Here is a 10293-nt window from a genome sequence, read left to right on the forward strand (position 1 = left end):
GATTTTTAAATGGTATTGTCAGGATAATGAACAATCTGGCTGTGGGTGTTTGGCAAGAACATTACACTTGTAAGTCAGGCCCATAGGCTACATAACATTTACTTTGAAACTGCAGATATGCATGTCCTGAACCGCTGAACTCTTGACATTTAAATTGTCATAATTGCCATGTCATGAATAGAGGCTTATGATAGACTGACCTACTTACAGTTTGCCAAATCAGAGACTGTGATCTGACACCATGATGATTTGACCCCTTGTCCCTGAACCCAAAGCTCTGTTTGGGCAGTATTCCAAAGACACCTGAAGTTCACTTATTCTTACAAAATAAATGTGCATTCCTAGAATGAAATGCAGCTTCTGGCAACAAAAGTCACCTTGATCTGTTTAGGTCTGCTAGACTGGATTGCTCCGTTTAAAAACTTAGAAAACCTTACACTGCATGCATTCATTTCAACAGAATAAAAAATTTGGACAATACTTACTTGGTTACATTTTTATTAAAACATTTGAAATACAAAAGGCAAGAGTACTTGCAGAAGTCATGCTCATGCACCAGCACAAAGTAATGTTAAATACATTTGACAATATATTGTTAAATATACTAAACATTTCAAACTTAGCAAGTAAGAGTAGTCTATTTACACTTCAGCAAACCTATAACTATTACAGTATTACATTAATTGACTCATTCAAAACATTTCATGTGGTATAATCAGCTGTGTTCTTGTGCAAGAGTGGAGAACATAATGAAAACAGGCAAGAAAGCATAATCACAAACTTGTGGTTTTAACCTTGTTCAATAACCCTCGGACCAAAAAAAAAGAAAAAGACATTGAACTCAAATTCTAATCTCTACCTTGTGGCCGGTAATGTTGTGACACCTGGAAAAATACTTAGAAACCAAATGAATTACTTTGGAAACTTAATTAAAAAACCCTTCAGGTTCACATTTCCCCATTGTCGTGCAAACAAAAAGTGAAAGCATATCTGGTTTGTGTCATTAACCTAATATTTTCCTTAAATACCTTTCAGAAATTCAGCACACATCCACACATCAGAAAACCAAACAGGAATTTCAGCAATGGCCAGCAGCATTATAAATAAAAGATCACTATCAGAATGGACTGAGGTATGAAAGTTAAGTAACGGAGAATCTCTTTTGTGCAGTAGCAGTTCAGTCTTTAATTACATTTTACACGTCAAATGTGTCAATTAAGGAACTTCTGCCTTACTGCAAACCATGTACTCAAATTCTGATTCCATGTACAGGTAAAAGAATAATAACGCAGACCTCTTTATCAGGATTTCGATTGCGCAAACCATGTTTTGATGACACTTGAACTCCAAGACATGCTTCATAAAAAACTATCTAAAGGCATGCTGAACAAAAAGAAGAACTTAGTCAAATAAAGATAGAATATAGATGGTACTAAAATACTTTGCAAGAAAATTCTGAAAAACACACTGCTGCTTTCATGTCCCTGGATAATTAGTGGCATTAGCAACTCTTTTGGTTCTTTAGAACCTACATAAAACATTAAATAGATCGTTAACTCAAAAATTTTAATTCTTTGATCATTTACTCACCCCCATGTTGTTCTAAACCTGCACTCAGGACACAAAAAAGGCATAATTAGTAACTGTAAAATGAAAGCAAACAGGGTCCAAAAATAAGACTGATTTTCAGTCACTGGGACATTTTTCAAAATATCTTGTTTTTTGAACAAAATCATGCAGGTTTAGACGTACATGAGCGGGAGTAAATAACAGAATTTACACTTTTGGGTGTATTGTCCTTCTCATTCAACAGTTACAGAGCACTCCAACTTAAAAGTACATATCTGGATCTATTTTGCTTTCTATCCTCATTCTTTCTCACTCAATATTTTAAATGACCTTTGCTTTACTTTCCTTTTTCGTTCATTCAAAAATTAAAAGCACACAACATAAAAGCAAATTTTGGCATAAAACAAGCACTATGTAAAGTCTCTCCTCAGTGCAAAATCTGCTGAACCTACATTAGTACATTTCCAGTCTTGATGGTTTAATAGTGATAGTAGGTCTAGGGTGATCTTAGCATAATTTTTTCTGTTTGGTTTAATTCCACATATAACACTGAGAATCAACACCGCTCACCTATTGAATATTAGAATTAATTTCAAAGGCAGCTGCCATGAAGATATTAAAATAAAAAAAATAATACACTCGAGTAATACATTCCACTAGTTTAAGTAACATTTCACTGTGCTGATATTACTGATAATGCAGTGATGAGATTGTGCGTAAGATAAGAATTGATGATATGTGTAACAGAGCATGTGAAAGAAAGAATGTGTCTGCTTCTACTGTCCGCCAATGACGTGTGGGTTAAACTGCACTATAATGATTGTGATATCATCCCTATACATGCGGGCTAATTCCTCTGGCAAGCTTAACATCTTTGACAACCTCTCATGGTCCACCATTCCAAACTCATTATTCCCCACCGCGTGCCGAATCAGATGCGTAGCAGCATTCTGGTCCTCGAAGGTGGAGGAGATGCGAGCCTTCCTCTCCTGCAACAATCCCTGCATCTGACCCAAGGTCACCTTATAGCCACCAACACTGACTGGCTGCTGCTGGTGCACTCCAGTGAGATGTTCACCCACAATCCTCACCACCTCCTGCCTGTGTAGCGTTTCCCACAGCCCGTCTGAACCCAGCACCAGGAAACGATCCTGTGGACGAAGGCGGTGTCGGGTCACTTCCGGTTCCGCCGTGAGGTAGGGTGGTGTGTGATAGTTGGGTGGGAAGAACTTGGCGTGCTCATTCTCATGGAGCTGGTCCGGTCCAGACTCAAGAACACGTCGCTGCAGTTCAGTGCTCCACTTGAATTTAACATCTCCAAAGGCGCGAAACGGCATGAGTAACCCCAACAGGCGATCCTGCTTCACCACACTCTTGGCCTCAGAAAGTGGGTGCTCAGACCGCACGCGCTTCATCTCAGATTCATTCTGCGCATTGTGGTCGTTGGTAAGCGTGAGGGCAGAAAAAGAGCCATCAGGTTCTTGTACGCCCAGGACGGCACGGCAATCTCCAGTGTTGGCAATATGCAGCTCGTTACCATCAATGTGTGCAACACATGCAGTAGCGCCTGAGAATGCAACACGAAGCACCCAGTAGTGCAAGAACGCATTCGGGTCGCCAACCTGCGCTTCAAGGGATATGTCATTGTCCAACCTTTTAAAGGCAGTCACAAGAGCTTCAGCAACATCTGGCTGCTCCCCAGGAACACTCAGATCCAGCAGTTCCTGCCAGTATGTGCGCAAGCTGGAGAAGTAGAGCCGTGAAGCTTCCTTGCTGAAGTAGTCATTGGGATGCTTGTGCCACTGCAGTATCGGGTGAAGAGGTCGTCCACTCTCCACCGCATTCTCCAGCTCCATCAGCGTCTCATGTGGCAGTAATGAGACAGCAATGTAATAGAAGAGGCGCTCGGTGAGTGCCTGAGCACATGCGCAGCCTGCATGGCCATCAAATACAGCGTAAAGCATGCCACGGGTTTGCAAGCACGTTGCTGCACTTCGGCGATCCTCAATGGGTGCATTTGCCGGTAGTTGGTTGCTGTCAAAGCCCATGACCGAACTGAGGTTCTTGCCATCAAACTCAGGAACTTTAAAGCTGTACTCATTAGCTTTTAGAATGCTGTTAACCTGAGGTGGGGTCAAGTAGTAGGTGTGCCATGCAGGTGAGGTCCTGTATCCCCGCACCTGGTGCCGCCATCTTTGTTCAAAGCTGTGTGGCTGAGTTGCACTGATGCATAGATGAGGAGACTGGCTGCAGTTTTGGCATGTTACGGCTGGTACCAGGATCCGACCAAACCTCCTGCCACGGATGACCCTGAACACCTGGGAGGTAGCAGCCATGATAATTTGACCTTACCCTCAAAGGACCTGCAGGAAAAGCATAGCTCAATTTGAAAAGTTCAATAAAATTCATATTTCACATTTGTCTAGATTTCAAACAGAGCTATAAAAGTAAATCAGTAGTCAGGTTTACAATGTAAAGATCTTGATGTAAAAGTAACTTCAAATGACCGTAAATTATACATTTGAAATCATCAGAAGATTACTACAAGGATAAGGTCAAGGCATGTAAACGCCATTCTATTCAGGATGGGAGAGTGTCCCAAGGCTATTTATAGTCCCATGCTGCCACATTCTTGGCATTGGACACATTGAGTGTCCCACTGGCCTATTACTGTCCCTTGTAACATTTACCCATTACATAAAGCAAAACTGTTGCAACCCAGTGAACATTGCAATTATTCCCTGCCCTTCAGGTCAGTCCCATTTTTAAAGGAATTTCTGTCAGTGATTATCTTTGCCCAACCCAAATTGTCTTTTGGCATCTGTCGTCATCTTATAGATGTCTAAACACAAAACTAAAGTTGTTGTTCTTATTTTCTTCTAAGTAAATAAAAAAAAAAAAAAAAAGGAATATTTTGAATTGTTTTTAGCTTCTTTTTTTCATTTAAATGTTTAGTATTGAAATGTCGTTATGTATGCATTTGTCAATTTTATTTAATTTCTTTATTTTCTTAAATGTGTGTATATAGTATTTACGGAGTTTTGACTTTTAGTTTTAGTTACTTTTTCTTATTTGTAAGTCGCTTTGGATAAAAGCGTCTGCTAAATGACTAAAAGTAAAAGTAAATATAATTTATTATATTTTTGTTTAAAATATATTATAATATATATATTATATATAATTTTATTCAGTCGAAACTGATCAGTAATGTAATTATTACTTAGGTGAACAACTAGTACTACTACTTTTGTTGTTGCTGAAGCGTTCGAAAACGCCATTTGAAATGTTTAGGCTATTGTAGAATAGGCTACATAACAATAATATACTTTTTACGTTTTGTTTTGACTTGAGGTTCCCCAATGGGAAAAATTAACACCCTTATGCAAACAAACTGAAAAAAATAATTAATTAATTGAATTTACAATTTTTAAAAAAATAAACTAATTTAGTTGACTGACTTTCAACATTTTTTTTTATTAAACGTAGCTACAATAAATAGTTTGCAACCACTTACCTTAAAAAAAAAAAAATCTAGTATAATGTTTTCAGTGGAGTACTCGCAAATTAAGATTTCCGCAAGAATGGATACAGATGGTTAAAGTGCTGTCACGGCTTCTTGCGCTCTGTTACACGCAGTTCAAACGAAGGAGCTAACATACTACCAGACGGGTTACTTGAATCATGCCAAAAAAACACTATATCAGATGTTAGAACGATTTTAAGTTATAATTTCACAACAAAACGAAAGCTGCAAAAAAGGGAAAAGCTCAGTTGAGTGCTACGCCCCGTCCACATCATCCAGCATCGGCTACATACTTGCTACTAAGTTGCCATATTGTTTACATTTGGGCTTGGCAACATAATTTAGTAGATAATATCATCGCTGAGAAATGTAATCGTATAAATGTCCCTTTATTTCAAGAGAGAAAAAAAGTGATTGAGATGGACAGCAAACCCCTGCTAAACTGCGTGACTGTAACGTGGACAAATATCAAACGCTAATGCATCTAAATTACGCTGCATCTTTGCACATTATCGTTGTACGAACTGCATGCGCAACCCATTACAGCCAAACAAAAGATAAATATTCTTACCTGAGGATATTACTGGACAACTGAGTTTGCGGCCGATGTTTGATAAGGCTACATTAGTTCATATGCACTCACCCCGCCCGCATCCGACCAGCCTAGTTCACCTCCCACCGGACAACATGATTGGTCCACTTACATAGCTGCTACGTCATCAGAGGTGTATCCGAAATCACCCCCTATACCCTCATTCACTATTCCCTACATTTAGTCCACTCATACAGTTCACTTGAAGGAGTGAATGAACACGAGTGAATTCGGACACTGAGTGCAGTCCTTCCGCCGCTTTTGTATAGTTTGCTTGCTGTTTAATAATCTTTTGATACGGGCAGCTCCAGTAGTAAGATTGAAGGATTTATCTTGAACTCTGTCACGGTAATTATGTATAAACCCTAATAGTTAGTGATGTGACGTTCTGCGCCGAGGCTTCGAAGCTTGTATCAAAAATACGAAACATCTGGCAGTGAAGCAGTGTATCGGAGCTTGATTCGTTTTGCCATAACCACGTGATCAGTGACGTCCGAAGCTTCACTTTCGCGTACAACCACGTGACTGCTTCGTAATCTGATTCAAAAATAGCTCGAACCCCTTGCGCAGGTTTCGCGTGCCAAGCACCTCGGAACAGAGACTGAGCTCTTTTGAATGGTCAGCATGGAACCAGCCAAGAAAAAAGGCCGTTCGGAAGTCTGGCAGCATTTTCAACTTGTAGCAACACATAAAATAAGCTAATAATAATAATTATTATTATTATTAGTAGTAGTAAGATTGGTATTTTAAAAATAATAAAGAATTATAATAATTAACTATAATATGAATAAATATTTACATGTGTATTTTATGCTTATTCGATGTATAATAAAATATGTTAAATAATAGGCCTACATAATGTAGGAAAATAATTTCAAAATATTAATAGATGTGACCTCCTTCTGTAGGTTGAGTGCCTAATTTGTTTATAATAACGAATAATACTAACAACACATCCTCCTTATAATAACAACACATCCTCCATGTCGAGAAATTTTAGAGCTAAACATGCACTTTCACTAACCAGTTCACAAGCATTTCACAATTCCACAATAATGTCCTTTTCTTTTGATTATATATGCCTACATGAGCCTTGCCTATGAATCCATAGGTTTAGGAATAAGGATAAAGCTTATTTGAATAAGGCTGCATGTGTTGATCAAAGCACATTCATAAAAATAATAGTTTCTGTACAAGTTAATTTATCCCATGTATTAATTCTTTCATTAATAAGCTATTGTGTACTGCATCCACGCAGAAAAACTTTATTTCAGAAGAATTTTATTGTATTGCTTTTGGGGGTTTCAGAGCAGAAAGTGATTTATTACATGAAACAATCAACAATATTCATAAAATAATGATGATTATTATTATTATAATAATGGGCCATCTGGGGCATGCATCACCTTCATCTTTTGACCACAAGATGTCGATAGTGTGCGCAGTGTTGGAAAGCTTCGAGTAATGAACCTTGTTACAATACACTTGAGGGGAAAGCCTTGGTGCTTTGAAAAGCTTCATTTCACCATCACTACTAATAGTCAATTTACCATTCATTTTGTACCTGTGTTGTATGACGCCGTGGACGAGCGCTTCTAACATGAATGAATGGGTGATTCAGCTGTTCTCACAGTGCATTCTGGGGATTCTCTAGCTGTTGAGTATACATCAGTTTTACACTCGTTTTTGCGGTGCATTGTGGGATTGAATGAGTGCACTAGAGAACATCCACTATCCTTTCGAACACCACTTAAAATGGCTGTCCTCTCAAATAGTGCACTATCTGAGGATATAGGGGGCGATTTCGCATACATCCCTTCTTCTTCCTCTTCTTCGTTGGAGTTTTACGGAAGTTGGCATCCATAGTGTTGCATTACTGCCATCTACAATCTCACTTTGACTTACTATATCTTAATTCAATTGATGAAATTCGTCCTTCCAGTCCAGTCCTCCTTAAAAAACTAAACAAATATCTCCGTCCTTGGTCATTATTTCCACACGTTACTATATTTTTAACATTATACTCTACTATACATATTTCCCGTAGCTGATTCTTGAAGTCTTGCCTTTCTTGTATATATTTCTTACATGATATAAAAATGTGCTTAATTGTTTCCTCCTCCTGACATTTATCACATAGTCCTGACGGATGTTTTCCTATAACATGAAGAGTTTTGTTTAGCTTGCAATGACCAATCCTCAGTCTATTTATTATAACTTGTTCCTTCCTTTTATTTCCCTTTTTACTTTCCATACCAATCATATTTTTTATCATGTACAGATGTCTCCCTTTAATTTCATCATCCCACAGCTGCTGCCATTTTTGCATTATTCTTTTCCACACTAAACTCTTCCCTTCTATTTTTCATCATTTAATTTTGATGTCAACATGTTCTTTTTTTATTGTTTCTTTTGCCAGTCTATCTACTTTCTCATTTCCCTGGATGTCAACATGCGCTGGCACCCACATGTATGTAATATTTTTCCCTTGCCTACTTATTCTTGAGTTTGTAAATCAAATTTCATAAAGTAATTCCTGCTGGTTTCTAGTTACACCAGACTGTATACTCATGATACAGAATCACTACATATTACAACGTTGTCCAATCTAGATTGTTCAATCCATTCTAATGCTATTAATATAGCATATAACTCGACTGTATACACACTTAAACTATCAGATGTTCTTTTGTTTACTCCCACATGACATCTAGGGATATACACAGCAGATCCCGTTGCCTCTGTTTGTAAATCCTTTGATCCATCTGTAAAAATTTGAATACTATTTTGTACATATTGTCCATATATCTATAATATTCACTGACTATATCTGTAATCCCACTGCTGCCTTTTATTATTAGAAGCTCTATGTCCACCTTTGTATTTTCCATTGTCCAGATTGGCCTCTAAACATATTCTTAAAGCTCGTGCCTGCACAACATCCAATTCAGTTAACACAGATTTTGCTGCTGACCTATACACAGTACAACCATAATCTAATTTAGACATTATTATTGCTATATAAATATATTTCAGAGCTGAAAAACTTGCTCCCCATTCCAATCCTGCAAGACACCTCATTACATTAAGCACTTTATACACTGTGTACTTTATGTGTTCCCTCCACGTTAGTTTTGTGTCAAAATATACTCCCAAGAATCTAAAACACTATACTTTCTCTAAAGTGGTTCCATACATTTCCACCTTCCTTAGCCTTCCTTTTATTTGTAAGTAAGTTCAGAAATTAAGTTGTGTGTAATAAAATGGAATGACACAGGGAAGAAGTATTGAACACATTAAGAAAGGGAGGTGCAAAAAGGCATGGAAAGCCAAGACACCAGCTGAAATCCATCAGTAATTAGAAAGCAATCCTGCCCATAGTCAGTGGAAATTAATATTAGCTGGTTCAGTCCCAATACCTACAGTACCAGGATGATGAAGATGAAACAAGGGTTACAATGACCCCAAACACAGCCAAGGAAACTCTCGTTTTTCAGAGAAAGAAAATAAAGCTGCTAGAATGGCCCAGCCAATCACCTGACTTGAATCCAATAGAAAATAAATACTAAAGATCAGTGTTCATAGAAGAGGCCCACATAACCTTCAAGATTTGAAGACTGTGTGGAAGAATGGGCCAAAATCACTTCTGAGCAATGTATGCGACTAGTTTCTCCATACAGGAGGCGTCTTGAAGCTGTCATTACCAACAAAGGCTTTTGTGCAAAATATTAAATACATTTCAGTAGTTCAGTAGTTTTGATCTGTGTCATTCCATTTTATTACACATAACTTAATTTCTGAAATTATTTGTTTTGTTTTCTTTGTATATGCATTACTTGGGTTATTACCGACATCTGGTGAAAATTTCATGTCAACAGCACCTTTAGAAATATATTTACTGAGAAAAATGGTGACGTGTTCAATACATATTTTACCCACTGTATATGTTGGCGATGATATAAAGTGTAAATCGATTGAATATTTGCATCATGGTATGCAAATATATCTGTGGAGCTTTTAGTGGGCAGGAGCTATTGACACGTCAGAACGATAAAGAAACATGGATAAATGAGTTATAAGCAGCTTTCTGTGTGTGTATACCCCAAGACAAAGAATCTTGCTTCAGTAAAGGTTCTTTTTTTTCCATTTTGCAAACTAACCAAAATGTGTCATGTTTTAAATTCTGCCGCAAGAATAAGGAATGATGGGGCTGAATCTTCCTTATATGAAAGATTTAAGCAGCTGCAATCAATTCCAGTGTGTTTGTGTCTAACCTTTAGTCTTGAAATCCTAAATGAATTTATTAGAGTCAAATGAATCTAATTCTATTGCACTCTCAAGTCTTTCATTCTGACTGTAATACTGAGTGACTTGTAATGGCATCTCTAGAACCAGGAAGTCTTGCTCCTGTCAAGTTTGTCTTCACCTTCTCTTCACCACCTATATCTGCACAGCTACTGACTCCCTTTCAGAACAGTGTTTATGCAAATAAAAACCTCACTTTTTAAACAAACTAAGTCAGTTGAGATACAAGAAAGTGGACAAACTGTTGTTTAGACTGAGTCTGATCACGTCAGACTAACACAGCATAAGAGTCAAGTCAAGTCAC

The 10293-nt window shown here is 37.7% G+C and overlaps 1 protein-coding gene across 1 annotated transcript; it reads right to left on the minus strand.

Annotated features, from left to right (window-relative positions):
- Positions 1 to 482: 482 nt before the first annotated feature.
- Positions 483 to 6172, minus strand: LOC306877688 (pyruvate dehydrogenase [acetyl-transferring]-phosphatase 1, mitochondrial-like). Its single transcript, XM_079429599.1, has 2 exons — positions 5664 to 6172; positions 483 to 3932 (listed from the first exon to the last, which is right to left on the minus strand). The coding sequence occupies exon 2, from the start codon at positions 3903 to 3905 to the stop codon at positions 2346 to 2348; it is 1560 nt and encodes a 519-aa protein (XP_079285725.1). The 5' UTR covers positions 3906 to 3932; positions 5664 to 6172; the 3' UTR covers positions 483 to 2345.
- Between the last annotated feature and the right edge of the window lie 4121 nt (positions 6173 to 10293).

The sequence above is a fragment of the Barbus barbus genome, assembly GCF_936440315.1.
Source record: "Barbus barbus genome assembly, chromosome: 12".
Lineage (NCBI taxonomy): Eukaryota > Metazoa > Chordata > Actinopteri > Cypriniformes > Cyprinidae > Barbus > Barbus barbus.